Source organism: Fusarium redolens (assembly GCF_020744475.1).
Source record: "Fusarium redolens strain MPI-CAGE-AT-0023 chromosome Unknown BKA55scaffold_8, whole genome shotgun sequence".
Lineage (NCBI taxonomy): Eukaryota > Fungi > Ascomycota > Sordariomycetes > Hypocreales > Nectriaceae > Fusarium > Fusarium redolens.
In genome coordinates, this window is record NW_025763671.1 from 671158 (window position 1) to 686204 (window position 15047).

The following is a 15047-nucleotide window of genomic DNA, read 5'->3' on the forward strand; positions in this document are numbered from 1 at the left end:
ATTACGTACCTACCAATTGCTCAGCCTCATGCCTTCGGTTGCTTGGTTACATGATTACAACCAAGTAGATAAATAGCACAGCCTAACGCTCCTTTACGCCCTATCTTGGAGCTCTTGTTACCTCTATCGTCACGTCAAGCTTCCTTCAATAACCTCCCGTTCTCTCGAGCCGGGGGAGTCCGGTTCGAGCCGACGAAACCTCATGCGCCGCCCCCAATCGCATCTGTCCCTCGCCCCGCGACGACGCCGGTGATTGACGCCTTTCTACTACTTCGAATCTCTTGCTTTTCCTACTACGAATTATATCCTTCTGCGAGACCTTGAACCTACGTTATCCTCCCTCGACGCAACCCCGCGCCCTCTCGACCCTTGAGAGAAATCGCAAACCATATCCTCGAAACCGAATCATGAGCAGCCTTGACTCAGTCGGGTCATTGCTTGCGGCCATTGCGGCTCTTTTATCCCAGGGATTGCGAATCCTCAGCTTGGCCGACAAGAGCCATTGGGGACCGGACGAGCACGAGCAAGTACACGCCCTTGCTTCTGCGTTGGATGAAGCCAAGAAGGATTTTCAAGAGTTGGCACCTTTGGTTAATGGACAGATATACTACGAGGCCGATCGAAAACGTACGTATTCCTCCTAGGCGGGCATTCTCGTTGGCTCGGGCTTCTACAAACTTTTGAGTGAGAGATCTATGTATTGACTTACTGGCCAGATGAATCCGTAGAGGAATTGAGAGCTCTCAAAGCTCAATTTACAGCTCATATAGAACAAATACGAGATTGGAGTCGCTCAGGTGGCCCGATCAACCCAATATGGGTTCGCGAAACACATACTTTACAGAGAAAATTACACAGAGCACAATGTCGAGCAGCACGTCGAATTTATAGCTCGGAAAAAGAAGGGTCAGCAAGATGTTTGGGAGCTTTCCTCGTTTACCGACAACAGCGGCAATGGACGTTAAATAAGACCGTGCCAGACGAAGCCGAGTATTCGGGAAGATATCGGGAAGAGCTGCGCCTATGCAATACTATTGGGTCGTTTAAGCGATTTGGCGATCGAAATATTGCCTTCGTTTGCGACTATTGTGATGGCCACATAGTATGGGAGGATATTGAGAATATGCCCTCAATACGGACGTTCCAAGAAGCCGCCGCGTCTCCGATTTTGACACTATCACCGACAGTTGATAACCCCCACTGGCAAGCAACAGCGTTCACATTGTCTGGGCACCAAGAGAAGCAAATTGTATTTGCGCCTGTAGCGATCGCAAATCATATGGCACCGCAGCCTCGGGATTGGCAGGCCGGTTTACTATGTCCATATTGCGAAGTGGAATCAACAGAACCTCAAGAGCAGTACGACGACGAGGACGCATATCGACCAGATCTGGGCTATGAAGACATGGAAGCGTTTCAGGAACATCTTGAATGGCAACATACAGTGACGGCGCCAACCTCTCAAGCACGGGCGGCTTCAGATAACTGCATAGTGATGTAGTCAATAGTAAGCGGTCGGTTTGGGACTTATCAACAAAAAATCGGGGTTTTCTTTGATGATTTTGGGTAGAGAAGATGGCATCTGGAGTTTGGAGTCTCAACGGTATGACCTCGGTGAGACAGCATGATCTAGGAGCAGCATTGAGGTTATGATTTAGCGAGCATTGCCAAAGCAGGCATGGATAGACGAATTGACTTGTTGTAAATCATCACATAAAGTACACAACACCAGTAGCACCCTTCTCTTAATGTAAAGATGCTACTTGGGTCTCATATACCCCTGAAATGTCGAATCATAGACTCCCAAATTGCAGACACTCCCAGAGTGCAGTACAAGTAGCCAGGCGTAGGCATTAGATGTATAAATAAAAACAGCTCGCTTGCATTTCTTAAAAGAACCGCCAATACAGGAAGAAGATGATGATGAACCCAAGAGCCGCAAAGGGTCCGTACTGCTTAAGAAGCAGCTCCCAGTTGATGCGCACAGCAGCTCGTCGATATTTTTTGCTATCATCTCGCAGCCTCGAGCTGATCTCTCCCATGCGCTCCAGACTATCTCCACGGTAGAGCAAATCCTCAATGTTCTTGGTCATTACCTTTGTCACATCGCGCAGCTCATCATTAAGTTTATCGAGGTTAGCCGAGGCTCGGGAATCAGCGTAGGTGGTCTTTGTCTTTGAGATGAAGGTGTCGAACTCCATGAAAGCGTAGGGTCGCAGAGCAGGCGAGTGGACCTGAGATGCTGGGTAGGTGGTTGTGAACTCGCGTGCGAGATCGGCTAGGTAGGTAAAGGCAAGCTTTCGAGGGTACGAGGGAGCGCAGATGGCGAGGAAGACGATGTCCGAGTCGATGAGGTAGTGCAGCGTGTGGTTGGGGGTCTCGATGGAGGCTTGGGATTCGGAATTGCGTGTGAGTTTGCGGAGGACTTGGCGCACGTTCTGCTTGGTCTCTGCGAGGGTGGACTCGGCCTGTCGAGAGGGATTGTAAGCATGAAGTTGTGGTAGAGCGGAGCTGTGGAGCGTACCTGTTCATCGTCGACTGAGGCACAGAGCATGAGGCCTTGTAGTGTGTTAGTGTATTTCCGTTATTGTAGAGGATGTTAACTTACCATCAAGCCTTGATATTTGCGTAGAGTAGATCATTGTAGTGGTTTGTGGTTAAAGAGTTGGGTAGCAGGAGAAAGTTGCGCCGGTTTAGAAGTGGTTTGTTTCTTTGGCTCGAAGACTTCCAGCTACCACTACGTGTCAAGAAAGGCAGGCGATAGAGGGATGACGCAAAAGGGGCACAAGACTGAGCCACGACAAGGACGGCCAAGGAATATGTTGAGCAGCGAATTTGAATCTCTTATAGTAGATTCTGTCAGCTTGACTTGCAATATCACAATTTGATCGTTTTGGCTTTTGGAGGATCTGTATGTATGATTGATGGTCAGTGGAGCTGGCGCATGTTAGAGGGAGCTTCGTGCTGATAAGATAACGAACCAACTTATCATTCCAGTTCAAGATGGTAATTTGTGATGGAAATTCACAAATATTTCTTATGTTTCATCAAGAAATACACTTATTTAGAGTCTTTTTGCTCAGTAAATTTTGTTACTCACTGCCTAGACCAAATACCCCTGCTATCTATCTGTATTGATAGGTAGCTTGAAGGTTGTTTAGAAACCTCCTGTAGACGCTAAAGCCAATCACCATGAACTTATAACAGTAAAGGTCAAAGGTCAAAGGTCGTAATGCGTCAATTCTATATGATAGAAGTCGTGTCCCATCTCTATATCTCATCCTCCTCCTCGTCAAAGTCATCTTCTCTGCCCATTTCGTAAAGAATTCTTCCTCCCTCTCCCGCGCCAATGTCCGTTTGCGCATCAAAATATGGCAACACAATGCCCTCTCGATCCTTTCGTTGCTTCTCTGTGAGCCCAAGATTGAATGTACTCTCGGGTTCCTCTTCTCCTTCGCCGGTCTCTCCACTATCCGTTGGTGCTGCAAACATGGGGTGGTCTGTAAGCAAGCACACCTTGCCGGGTTGAGGCGCTGTAACCGATCCCTTGGAGCTGAGAATAAACTTTTCTGAAACGGTTCTTCCACTTCGTCGTCGTAGTTCCATATGAATAACAACTCCATTGCTGTCCTCGTTCCGATCTCTGCCTTTCTCTCCAAGGCCGACGAGTACTCCCTCACGATCTTCGTTCAGACCCCATTCTGGCTCCTGAATGCTCCTGTTTCGAGCCTTCTGACGCTCAATCTCTTGGTACAGACTCGATAGTCTCAGGATAGTGGTAGCGAGGTGGCATAGCACAGTGAAAGGATGAGGTTCATACTCGCTGAACGACCTTGGTAGTACTATCGGTACATCATCATGGTATGTGGCGACGATAGAGACGGCTGGTGTGATGATGCTTGAAAGAAAGCTTGCTAGTGACTGAGGAGCCGCGGATGCCAGGGCGTTGAGTGAGTCGACAATCACAACGGCCCCTTGAGGTAGTTAGTGACGAGATAATCTCCTCAGATCATGACTCTGCTGGGCTTACTTTGAGTGGGCTTTCCCTTGTCCACCAGAGGGTTGAAAGCAGGATAATGGTTCAACAAGTCTTTGCGCACAGTTTGGAGATCTCTCCCCGCAGCTTTTATGAAAACATCTGCATCTTGTGGTTTCTTCAGTGTTACCAGCGACAGGAAGATGACTTGTGTCTTTGCAATCTGAGATTTTCAGGTTAGTCATACTGACTCTCATGTTTTGGAGGACGAATAATACCTTTGCTCTTAACACAAATTCGCTGAGGACTGGTCGCGCAGGTTGTTCGAGATTATCGATCACAAGAGTAAGAGGACTTGCACCATCACGAAGGTTGAGGAGTTTCTGTAAGAGCAGGAGACTGTGCGATCGAGCGTGGATATTCGACGTCGGCGCCATTGTATGTTAAGGCACGTCCGAGATTCGAATAAGCGCTCTATCAATAGTGGCTGGTCACGATAAATAAGTCGACTCGTACTTGTCCGCTTTGTCAGAATAGCGAATATAACTAGGTTGTTAAGGCAGAGGAGATAAAATATTCTAATCAGTGCCTGAATCTTGTTTGGGGTGGATGTTGCTAAAATTCAGTGGGTCACCCGTCTATCTGCCACTCCATCTCCCGCATTCATGATGAAGCACTATAACTTGCAACCTGAAGCCATGATAATGAAGTCAAAATAAAGCAAATTCCATCCAGCCTATAAACTTTCGGTGTAGTTCTATCATGGATGAATAATAACGCCCCAATTCATTATGTCGCTCTTTACCCGCGAATTCTATCCTCAAGCAAGCTCATCCTTTGTATCAACACCATCAATCTCCATCATCGAGCTCTTTCGCTGTGCAATAGCCACAACTATAGGTCCTTCTTGCGCCGGATCACATCTCTGAAGTTCGTCGACCTCAGAATCAAGATCAGGACCCTGCTTCTTCTCCGGTGTGCTGTTCTCCATATCGACGTCTTCTTTCTTGTCGCTCTCATTTTTCGCTGGCTCAGTGTCCTCCATCGTGACATCGCTTGCCTCCTTTGACACGACAAGTCCTCGCTTTGTCTTGATCTCTGGTGGTAGCTCAACATCCCATTCATCTTTGAACCTGTTGTGCAGAAATTCGTCGAAATCGCCCATTTTGCGTCTCTCATGAGCTGTCCAAGCATGCGCTAGCCATTCAGGGTCATGCCGGCCTTGCGCAATGTTTTCTGTGTAGGCAGCACAATCGTAACGGAAACTGTCGTCGTTCATGAGTGATGCAAAATCAGGACAGGCATCCTCCGTGCCAGCGCTGAGAATGTGCTGGGAATCAGGGAACAGCGCCAGGATTTCCGCCTTCTCTTCTTTGTCGAGAATATCCCAGGCCATCGGATTTGACAGTATGCTCTGTTTTCGTTAGTGATCTTATTAAGTTATGGAAATGGAGTGCCTTACTCTGAGATCAGCTGAAGCTAGAGGTGACTTAGGATCCGTCAGAATGTTATCCGCATTCCATTTCGACTTTCTCGATACTTTTTTCACGAGGACTCTCCTCTTGCCTTTGGCCGTCTTTTTAGGGGTCGTCGCTGGGGTGCTTTCTCGTCCATTGAGCGAAGTCAAAGGCGTATCTGGCGGTTGATCTGCCATCGTCGGGGTATCATCATCCTCATGGTCAGGGGCTGAAGAGAGGGGAGACGATGGCGGTGCGCTCTTCGGTGCTTCATTTGAGTCACCTCCGTTAACGCTGGCAGTTATCGTTTCCTCATGTTTGTCTGCCATAGCCGTGAGATGGCGAAGATGAATTGGTACAAGACAGCGCAATTTGAAGGAGAGCAGTGCCAGAAGAAAAACCTTGCACTTGACACCAGTCGCTAAATGGATCCGAATCGAGAAAAACTCAGAAGCGCCGAGCAAGCTTGGAAAAGAGGAAGAATGTGCTTCTAATAGAAATTTGATTGAAATACCTTTAAGTTGCCTATTGATGGCCTTTGAAGATTCAAGCTGAATGGCAAAGGTCTAGGGTAAGACCGCTCTGGTAGCTCCTGCATTCGTGCGCTCGCCTCTGCAGCAAGCTGACAAAGGCCTGTTACACCAAAGCCATTTGCTATCATATTTGTTGTTCTTTTCTCCTTTAATCTGAAAGAATCTGGCCTCTAAGGAGATGTTGGACCATCAAGTTTATATACCTCCGTTCTCGGCAGTCAATCGTCATACCAGCTCAGAACCCCCAAACTCTTGGGGTCGACCATCCCACGCTACATCCAACCCCTCACGGATCAACACGGAAACCCGGCCATGTACATAGAGCTTTGTCCCCGCTATGGACGGATAAAAGCGAAAGATAGAGGGAAAATGTGTGGTCTTGGAGCCGTAGGTGGCATGAGCTGTGGGTAAGCTAACAGCTCAGTTTCAATATATATCTCCTATTCATCCTTTGCTCCATCTCTATCACTCAGTGAATCTTGGCAGTTAACTTCAAGCTACACCGTTCAATAAAACAAAATGGCCCCTAATCAGCCTCTTTGTCTTGGATACAATGGGATACATCCCTTTTCCAAGGTTGAGATTAAGGATCGCTCATCTGTTCAAGAGCTCCTTCGCACTGTTCTTGATCCTCTAGAGCCATTCTTCTCTCCCCAAAAAGCCCGAGTCAAATGTCCCGGTGCAACAGCAGTACGATTCGACCAGACTGCTTCGGAAGTCGAAGGAATATGCCGCCCACTCTGGGGCTTGGCTGCTTTATTGGCAGGTGGTGGTGATTACGAAGGCAAGGAATGGTGGATTCAGGGTATCAAGTCAGGGACTGATCCAGAGAACCCCGAATATTGGGGTTATCCTCAGGACAATGACCAAAGAATGGTCGAGATGTGCCCCCTTGGTAGGTTCTTTCATACCAAGTCTCGTCATGATGGACAACTGACGATTTATTAGGCTGGGCGTTGGCTGTTGTCCCCGAGTTTTGGAGCAGCCTTTCTGACAAGGAGAAGAGCAATGTTGAGACATGGCTAGGAAACTCAATCAATGAGAAAAAGTCAGTTCTCAACAATGTACAAATGATTCACTGGCTAATCAGCTTGCAGTATGCCCAACACTAATTGGCTGTGGTTCCGTGTATTTGCCAACCTGGGGCTAAAGAAAAATGGCGGCAAGTTCTCCCAGGAAAGACTTGATAGTGACATTGAGCACCTCGACACCTTTTATCGCGGAGGAGGCTGGTCCAACGATGGACCAGAAGGCATTTATCGTGAGTTTGAGGTCGTCATCTCGGCCCTGACTGACACGCCCAGAAATGGACTATTACTCTTCAAGTTTTGCAATTCAGCTACTTCAGCTATTGTACGCCAAGTTAGCAGGGGAAGAGGACCCAAAGCGGGCAGAAGAATTCAAGAGGCGTGCACAACAGGTCGCCTTGGACTTAATCCATTACTTCGACGATGAAGGTAGAGCCATCCCTTACGGTCGAAGCGTAGGCTACCGTTTTGCCATGGTTTCTTTCTGGGGAGCGCTGGCCCATGCCGATGTTGAGTTGCCTGCACCGTTGACTTGGGGCATGGTGAAAGGAGTTGTACTTCGTCACTTGCGTTGGTGGCAGACCCAAGGTGATATTTGGACATCAAGTGGAACACTTTCGATTGGGTATTCGTACCCAAATATGTATGTAAGTATTGAGACTCCCTGACCATCGTGTCAGCGACAACTAACCAGAGTAGATGGCGGAGAACTATAACAGCCCTGGAAGCCCCGTAAGAGTCACGGAGATTGACAGTCTATGATAACTTCGCTAATAAGAACTCCTAGTACTGGGCATGCCTAGCATTTATGTGCCTGGCAACACCAGAAGATCACCCTTTCTGGACATCCGACGAGGAATCAGCCAGTGTTGTAATCCCTAGGGTTAAAGCCTTGAACCAACCGGGTCATATTATGAGGTAAATCCTACCTTATATGTACATTTATGTGAGACTGACGTTAGTGCAGTTACCTTGGCGGCCACTGCATGCTTCTGTCGTCAGGACAAGCTTGCAGCTACCCAATGAAAGGAACTCATGCCAAATACGGCGGGTTCGCCTACAGCAGTGCATACGGATATTCGGTACCCCCTGGTCTCTTCTCCCTGGAGCAGTATGCACTGGCATCGCAACTCGGGCTCTCGGATGATGGGGGTGAGTACTGGAAGACCCGAAGGCTTTGCGAGTATGCGGGGATCGAGAACCGTGAAGGCACCCCAGTTCTCGTCTCGATTTGGAAGCCGTTCCCAGATGTCACAATTCGCACCATCTTGATTCCTTCACAAGGAGAAACCCCCAACTGGCATCTTCGAGTTCATTATATCAAGAGTGGCCGTGAGGTCATGACGGCAGATGGCTCCTTTGCTATTTCCAATGTCAACTCAACTAATGGACGGTATCTTGGACCGTACGATGAAACAAAGCACGAAGGAACATCTCCTAAGATCATTGGCAATTACGATCTAAAGACGCCCGATGGTTGGGCAAGTGGAAAGTCGGGGGCTTTTGCAGTATCGAAAGGTGCTATTGGCATCAAAGCTTTGGAGCCGGCGGAAGGACGTCAGGCCATGCTGGTTAATGCGGATCCGAACTCGAACTTGGTTGAGAGCAGGAGCACAATTCCAACTCTGCAACATACTATCAAAGCTGGTGAATCGGTCTGGTATGTCTCTGCTATATATGCCAAGCCCTCGGGGGTTGGGGTGAAGAAAGAGAGCTATCTCGATGGATGGGCCAAAGCTCCTACCATCCCTGGCTGGTTAGAGGGAGAGATGAATGCTTAACCCCAAATGCTGGGGCAAGCAGTAAGCTTGAGTGGAAGGAATGAGACGGATGACACGGAATTTGAAAGATCCCATCAATCAAAGCATCATATTATCTTCTCCTCATCTGAAGTCCTGCTCCCCACTTCGTCTATGCCTTCTTTGCGGGGAGGGCCTGCAGCTTGTCCCAAATCTTGGCACAGGATGATTTCCGGAGTAGATTCGTCGGTCTTGGAAGCTTGGCTGTTGAGGCTGAGGTGATCACAATCGTTCATTTTCGACACGATATAACCTTAAAAGAAAGCTCCGCATTCGCCCATAGTTTAAGTTGCCTAGACTCATGTGCGATCCCCGCCGGAGAGACTCAATTCCACGTATCAAATCACAAAGACGATCACAACTCTCACCAACACCCATGTCATAATCAATCGACTTCAGCCGGCGGACGCCCCAGATGGAGAGCTATCAGTGGAGCTTCTCTCCACAACCCCAGGATCCACGCGGCAGTCTCTGTCACTCCCCCGCATGTTGGCGAGAATGATCTCAAGGACGCCCGCATGTGAGTTGTCAAGGCTCGGTGACATCTTGGAAGAATCTACAGTGCCCCCAAAGTTCGTCTCGGAATTCTTTCAGCGGCGTCTGGGCATTTCGCAACATTGGGGTACGTTGCTTCTTCCGCGCTTGATAGCGCAGCCACTTTTTGACGACAGGTGAAAGTCGATTCGTGGACTTTTTTATCCGCCGAGATCTGTAGACTAAGCGAACTAATTCATGCGCTTGTGGATATACGGTTATTCTGTTGTCTCGGGCTTTGGGCTGGTATACTCACTATATCGAGCCTCATGGACAGATGGTGTTTTGAACTTTGGGCGAGCATCGAAAGAGCTTGTATGGCTATTGCTTGTGCGAGTGCTGGCAATATCGATGCGAAACAGGATATTGACAAGGGTTGTGGTTTCATTTGGACGTGAGTTTGCGTCGTCTGTCTAGTCTGTGCCTCTAATTTGCACAGACAGGCACTGTATCAAACACTCCTCAACAACCTGTGCAATTGACATGGGGAGTTTCTATCTTACACCAATAAGGCCGATGCGCCGATATTGGGGGTGAGAGTCGTCTTGATGCGACCCCAGACTTGGCTGTCACTGGTCGTTGGACGATCAGTTTTGGGTGGTGGTGGTCTGGAGTGTCTAGGGGAGCTTGATAGCTCGTGTCGACTACAACACTGGACCTTAGCCGGACGATCATTTAATATCCTGCGAGCTCCCCTCGAGATTCAGATTTTCTCTTCAGAGACCACACCACAATCAATTATTGGTGCCTTTCGACCTTCGAGCTTGTCTTTTATATTTTGACAGCTCCACATCTTGTTTCGACTCAAAATCCGGGGAAACAAGCTTAAATTTAAAGCATACCCTCTATTGTTCTTAGCTTGGAGCCCACTCCATCGAATCTCAAAGATCCTCGGCTATCGCCACTCAACTACCCCCAATAGTTGTCTTCCATTACCGCAACCATGGGTCTCGCGGGCATCCTCAAGAAGGTCATTCGCAATGATGCGATGAAGACTGACCCCAAGGAGATTTACAACTGGCGTGTCTTCGCCATCGTCGCCGGCTCATGCTTCGGAGGCATGTTGTTCGGTTGGGACACTGGAGCTATCGGTGGTGTCCTCGCCATGAAGGCCACACAGGAGCGATTCAATTATACTCCTGAGGCCAAGGTTACGCTTGATCAGAACATTGTCTCCACCCTCCAGGCTGGTTGCTTCGCTGCTTGTTTCTTCACTTCGTACTTTACTGAGAAGTATGGTCGACGATGGTGTCTCGTTGCGACCGGTGTTGTCACCACTGTCGGTGTTATTCTTCAGGCTGCCTCCACTGCTAATGGTTCTCTTCCCCTCATGTACGTTGGTCGTTTTGTTGGTGGTCTGGGTGTTGGAGCTGCTTCGTCCTTGGTACCCCTTTACGTGTCTGAATGTGCCCCTCGAGCTATCCGTGGTGGTTTGACCTGTAAGTCCTTCTTCCACAAGTCTATGGGATTATCACTGACTCTAGATAGCCTTCTATCAACTTTTCATCGTCACTGGTGTCATGCTTTCTTTCTGGTAAGTCTCCGCTATTGATGTCGTTTTATGAAGCCAGCCTAACATAACATCAGGGTCAACTATGGCGCTCTTCTCCACCTCAAGGCTCCCACAGTCTATGCTCTGCCCCTTGCTCTCCAGGCCCTTCCTGCCGTGTAAGAAGCAACGTTGTGATACTAAAGAATATAGACTGACTAGTTCTAGCCTCCTGATCACCTGCATGCTGCTGGCCCCTGAAAGGTAAGACATATCGATTCCATCTACGAAGAAAGCATTTGCTAACAATGAACAGCCCTCGATGGTGTGCACGCAAGGATGACTGGGAACAGGCCAAGTCTATTCTTATTAGCCTTCGCATGTAAGTCAATTTGTCGACTGACATAGGCACGATTAACTAACATTGCTTCTTATAGGCTTCCCGAGGACCACGAATATGTTCAGGCTGAGATTCAGGAGATGTCTGCTCAGCTCGAAGCTGAGAAGCGATTGACCGGCGACGCCTCTGCCTCAACTCTCTGGAAGGAACTTGTTACCATTCCCGGAAACCGAAAGCGAGCTATCATCTCTGTTCTCCTCATGATCTGTCAACAAATGACAGGTGTCAACGCTGTCAACTACTACGCTCCTCAGATCTTCCAATCTCTCGGTATGACTGGTACAACCGTCTCGCTCTTTGCCACTGGTGTCTACGGTATCGTCAAGGTCTTGGGTTGTGCTACTTTCCTCATCTTCTGTGCCGACTCTCTCGGTCGACGACGCAGTCTTCTGTGGACCAGTGCTGCTCAGGCTCTTACTATGTACATCATTGGTATCTACGGTCGCGTTGAGCCTCCCGTGGCTGGTCAGGGCATCTCTGCTTTTGGATACGTCGCCATTGTCTGCATTTACCTCTGGGCTGCTCTCTTCCAGTTCGGTTGGGGACCTTGCTGCTGGATTCTCGTCTCTGAGATCCCCACTGCCCGTCTTCGAGCTCTGAATGTCGCCATCGGTGCCGCCACTCAGTGGCTCTTCAACTTCATCATTGCCCGAACTGTCCTGACCATGCAAAAGACTATGGGACCTGCCGGTTACGTAAGTATTCGATGCAATCATCTTGATGAGTTTGAGATAGCTAATCAAACCTTGACAGGGTATGTTCTTCATGTTCGGCAGTTTCGATCTTCTCATGGGCATCTTTGTCTGGTTCTTCGTTCCTGAGACCAAAGGTCTCAGTCTGGAGCAGATGGACGAGCTCTTTGGTGTTGGCGACCTTCACAGCAAGCTCGATGCCGAGGGTCCTGAGGGCGCCCGCACTCCCAGCATCCGGGAGGAAGTTGCCGACATCAAGAACAGCAAGCACTAAACGTGAAGGTTTAATGAATCGGTGGACAAAGGAGATGTGATCAGGGGTGAAATCTAATTCAAGATCAAGTTTGATGAGTTTGGCTGTTCGTTAGGAGTAAAGCGTGAGGATGATATATCTACTTTCCTAGTAGTATGCGGGCACATGTACCGAGTTGAAGCGATACCTGAATGAGTTATCATGACCAGAAGTATATTGCAAGTTTTCTGTGCCTGGTTCAAAGAAAGTTCCGGTTAAATGCAACAATCTTACCAAGCTAACTGCGGCACGCACACATTGACTTTCTAAATTATCCGGGATAGTGTCCTCAATTGCTAACGCTTTTGATAATCCGATTGGCTTTGTCCTTACGAGGTATGCAGAAGACGTTATCACAAATCAAGGAGAAAACACGTTGAATCTCGAAGGGAACCGGGCTAAGCTAGTGACGGACCGCGTTTCAAGATCAAAGTATATCTTCGAGATCGCAACGGTCTGTGTGACGGTGATACCAAACATATCTTACGTATCACCTATCCTCGTGCAGTGGAATCGACCCGATAGGCCAATAACGACAGGTCACAGTGAGGTGTGCCAAGCTATGCTCCGAAGCTTTCCGTTGAAGACAGTTTCCAAGAGTCAGTCATGGGATGTTGATAGTCTGAGCATGACTAGGTCAAGGTTACTACAGCAAAGTTAATTATCCTTGTTTAGAAGGTTATCGAAGAGTTAAGACGGAAGACAAGCTCCTTTTCTCGACATGATTATCTAGGACTAAGGAGGGCTCGAGCTCTTTTGGTTCGAAACTCTGTAAGGTGCTGTATGCAAAAGTCCCTGCCGTAGCAAGCGTGGTTAAGGAGTTGAGATAGTTTGTGTGGGGTTTGTGCTTTGTGATTTGTGTTTCTGTGTGATTTAAATGTCAATCGTTATCTGCCAGTGCGACATCGGACCGAAGAGGATAAACCGTGAGACGTTGACAAGGGTGAAGTAAATGGGCTATGTTATACTGTATTGTGCTAGTGCCTAATGTTTGCGAGATTATTCAACATGGGACTACCTACACAGAAAGACTGTGGGTGGTACTACAGTATGACAGTTGACAGCGACAGGGCACTTTTTAGTAGACATTTATTAATGCATGCAGTGAGAAATTGATTTGAGATGAAGCAGAAGACCCTGTCTCAGAGAACCCAACGTCCACTGCCGAGCAGCCAATCAGCTCCATTTCCAACCCCTCATGGAAGCTAACCCGGAGGTTCTAGGCCTTCTTGGCACTAACTTACAGCTACGGGGTACAGGGCAAAGGCCTCTAACGGCCAGGGCTGACCCTCCTATTCGTGGACGTGATGGTAACTCTTCTCAGGGCCACTGCCGACAGTAGCGTCTCGCTCTATGTTGTGGTGGTGTCGAATTTTGGTGGGATCGGCAATTTCACGTTTATCAGCCAAGGAGAGGAAAGAATTGTCTGACGACGACCCCTTTTGAGGGTCGATTGGGTTGCAAGAATGAGTTATGAGGATCTGGATAAGAAGAGTTGAGGATAGTTTTTTGCGACGTCGTCATTAAAAAAGAGCCTAAGCCCTGGTAGGCCAGATTGACAAGGGGCTGCCCATGGTAATGACTTGAAAGTTTGAGATGGTGTTTCATCGTTTCATGATTTTTTGAGGGACCATGATTCAAGAGAGAGAAGAGTGAGAGTGAGGCGGTAGAGTGTGCAGTTGTTGTGCTGCATGAACTAAGAAATGTTTGGTGATATAGATTCAACGTCTTCTGTCGTGTGATTTGATGTTCATGCAGTACGAGTAACATCTTGTGTAAAGATAAAACTAGAGTCACTATAGTAAGTACCCCAGAGCCAAGACCAGTCCAAGTCCAGGGCCTGGTATTTGGAATTTGACCCTCCATTCCCTGTCGTGACCTGACTCGTCTGCCGCCTCACACCTCAAAGATCCCTATCTCATCCCTCATGCGACAGGGGTTAAAAACTATTTCTGCCCTATGACAGCGGCAGGCGGATCGGAAACATATGAAACTGGCGTGACTTTGGGTTTTTCTCATGTCTCTTAGAAGTCCACATCAACTCCATTCTCTCTGCATGTACACTACACACATACACATGTAAGTGCATTATGATCAAACTTGTCATCTGTCTGTGTGTCGTCTATGTACGAGATATCATAGGACACAGACACAAACTGTCACAGTGACGATACGTAACAAATCCTTTCTCTCTAATCGGATGTCTCGGTTGCAGCCTTGTTGATCACCCAAACAGCCAAGAAAGTCAGTCTTGAGGGCAATGCTATGCGATGCGAATGCGGTGCAATGCAGTCTCTAGACCCACAGGACAGACAAGCATGGACGTTGAAAGTAGGAAGTTTGTTCTGTAACTCTCTGTATGTATGGAGTCTATTTTGGTGGTTAGGTTAGGTTAGGTTCAGTTTGGTTCAATGTTACCTCTTCAAAGTTGGGCTACCTTACCTCACGCTACGCTACTTTGTACATATCCATGTCATGCCAGGCCATTACATGGATGGTAAATGCTTTGCCCTTGTCGTCAATATGGGGCATTGAATGAGGGATGGACCAAATCACCTCAATCTTTCTTGTCTCTTTGTTTTCTCGTTCCCCCCGCCTGATCCAAAAAGAGAGCAAGTACAAGTTATATTCGTCCGTTCTTTTTATTAGTTCTTGAATTCCTATTCCAGTTCTTCGTATTCTCTATATGCTCCGTTGTCTTGGATGTCTTTGGAAAGTCTCACTTTTACACCAGCCCTGCAAGGACCCAACCAACGACTAAACATCTCAAAAACACCATTGCAATTATATATGCGCTGTTCATTCATGTCCTTGCCTATGGCCTCAAAATACTAAAGTCACTACTAC

The 15047-nt window shown here is 48.0% G+C and overlaps 6 protein-coding genes across 6 annotated transcripts; 3 read left to right on the forward strand and 3 right to left on the reverse strand.

Moving 5' to 3' along the window:
* Positions 1-407: 407 nt before the first annotated feature.
* On the forward strand, positions 408-1501 carry BKA55DRAFT_539432 (uncharacterized protein; the record flags this gene model as incomplete). The annotated part of the gene is made up of 2 exons (XM_046190133.1): positions 408-627; positions 717-1501. The coding sequence occupies 2 exons, from the start codon at positions 408-410 to the stop codon at positions 1499-1501; spliced, it is 1005 nt and encodes a 334-aa protein (XP_046049180.1).
* Positions 1502-1692: 191 nt separating this feature from the next.
* Positions 1693-2935, reverse strand: BKA55DRAFT_675721 (Longin-like domain-containing protein). The gene is made up of 3 exons (XM_046198078.1): positions 2609-2935; positions 2525-2559; positions 1693-2468 (listed from the first exon to the last, which is right to left on the reverse strand). Exons 1-3 carry the CDS (start codon positions 2640-2642, stop codon positions 1890-1892), a joined length of 648 nt encoding a protein of 215 aa, XP_046049181.1. The 5' UTR covers positions 2643-2935; the 3' UTR covers positions 1693-1889.
* A 124-nt stretch (positions 2936-3059) lies between these two features.
* Positions 3060-4542, reverse strand: BKA55DRAFT_568125 (Elongator complex protein 5). The gene is made up of 3 exons (XM_046192792.1): positions 4255-4542; positions 4031-4199; positions 3060-3974 (listed from the first exon to the last, which is right to left on the reverse strand). Exons 1-3 carry the CDS (start codon positions 4411-4413, stop codon positions 3271-3273), a joined length of 1032 nt encoding a protein of 343 aa, XP_046049182.1. The 5' UTR covers positions 4414-4542; the 3' UTR covers positions 3060-3270.
* On the reverse strand, positions 4543-6212 carry BKA55DRAFT_568129 (Asx homology domain-containing protein). Its single transcript, XM_046192793.1, has 2 exons — positions 5439-6212; positions 4543-5390 (listed from the first exon to the last, which is right to left on the reverse strand). The coding sequence occupies exons 1-2, from the start codon at positions 5760-5762 to the stop codon at positions 4797-4799; spliced, it is 918 nt and encodes a 305-aa protein (XP_046049183.1). The 5' UTR covers positions 5763-6212; the 3' UTR covers positions 4543-4796.
* A 273-nt stretch (positions 6213-6485) lies between these two features.
* On the forward strand, positions 6486-8775 carry BKA55DRAFT_512022 (uncharacterized protein; the record flags this gene model as incomplete). The annotated part of the gene is made up of 7 exons (XM_046187765.1): positions 6486-6861; positions 6915-7014; positions 7064-7227; positions 7271-7641; positions 7694-7726; positions 7782-7912; positions 7962-8775. 7 exons carry the CDS (start codon positions 6486-6488, stop codon positions 8773-8775), a joined length of 1989 nt encoding a protein of 662 aa, XP_046049184.1.
* Positions 8776-10136: 1361 nt separating this feature from the next.
* On the forward strand, positions 10137-12432 carry BKA55DRAFT_364070 (general substrate transporter). The gene is made up of 7 exons (XM_046185871.1): positions 10137-10766; positions 10816-10861; positions 10915-10995; positions 11045-11080; positions 11133-11198; positions 11254-11911; positions 11970-12432. Exons 1-7 carry the CDS (start codon positions 10271-10273, stop codon positions 12180-12182), a joined length of 1596 nt encoding a protein of 531 aa, XP_046049185.1. The 5' UTR covers positions 10137-10270; the 3' UTR covers positions 12183-12432.
* Positions 12433-15047: the final 2615 nt, after the last annotated feature.

What these genes read in the sequence shown, in the direction of transcription:
- BKA55DRAFT_568129 (XM_046192793.1), bottom strand. Translation starts at nt 5,762, where the DNA reads ATGGCAGACAAACATGAGGAAACGATAACTGCCAGCGTTAACGGAGGT. An exon ending in TAGCTTCAGCTGATCTCAGA is followed by an intron (nt 5,391 to 5,438) that starts GTAAGGCACTCC and finishes TAACGAAAACAG; the next exon opens with AGCATACTGTCAAATCCGAT.
- BKA55DRAFT_675721 (XM_046198078.1), bottom strand. Translation starts at nt 2,642, where the DNA reads ATGATCTACTCTACGCAAATATCAAGGCTTGATG. An exon ending in GCAAATATCAAGGCTTGATG is followed by an intron (nt 2,560 to 2,608) that starts GTAAGTTAACAT and finishes ACACACTACAAG; the next exon opens with GCCTCATGCTCTGTGCCTCA. An exon ending in CCTCAGTCGACGATGAACAG is followed by an intron (nt 2,469 to 2,524) that starts GTACGCTCCACA and finishes CCCTCTCGACAG; the next exon opens with GCCGAGTCCACCCTCGCAGA.
- BKA55DRAFT_568125 (XM_046192792.1), bottom strand. Translation starts at nt 4,413, where the DNA reads ATGGCGCCGACGTCGAATATCCACGCTCGATCGCACAGTCTCCTGCTC. An exon ending in AATTTGTGTTAAGAGCAAAG is followed by an intron (nt 4,200 to 4,254) that starts GTATTATTCGTC and finishes TGAAAATCTCAG; the next exon opens with ATTGCAAAGACACAAGTCAT. An exon ending in CAAGGGAAAGCCCACTCAAA is followed by an intron (nt 3,975 to 4,030) that starts GTAAGCCCAGCA and finishes AACTACCTCAAG; the next exon opens with GGGCCGTTGTGATTGTCGAC.
- BKA55DRAFT_364070 (XM_046185871.1), top strand. Translation starts at nt 10,271, where the DNA reads ATGGGTCTCGCGGGCATCCTCAAGAAGGTCATTCGCAATGATGCGATG. An exon ending in CTCCAGGCCCTTCCTGCCGT is followed by an intron (nt 10,996 to 11,044) that starts GTAAGAAGCAAC and finishes GACTAGTTCTAG; the next exon opens with CCTCCTGATCACCTGCATGC. An exon ending in CTATGGGACCTGCCGGTTAC is followed by an intron (nt 11,912 to 11,969) that starts GTAAGTATTCGA and finishes AAACCTTGACAG; the next exon opens with GGTATGTTCTTCATGTTCGG.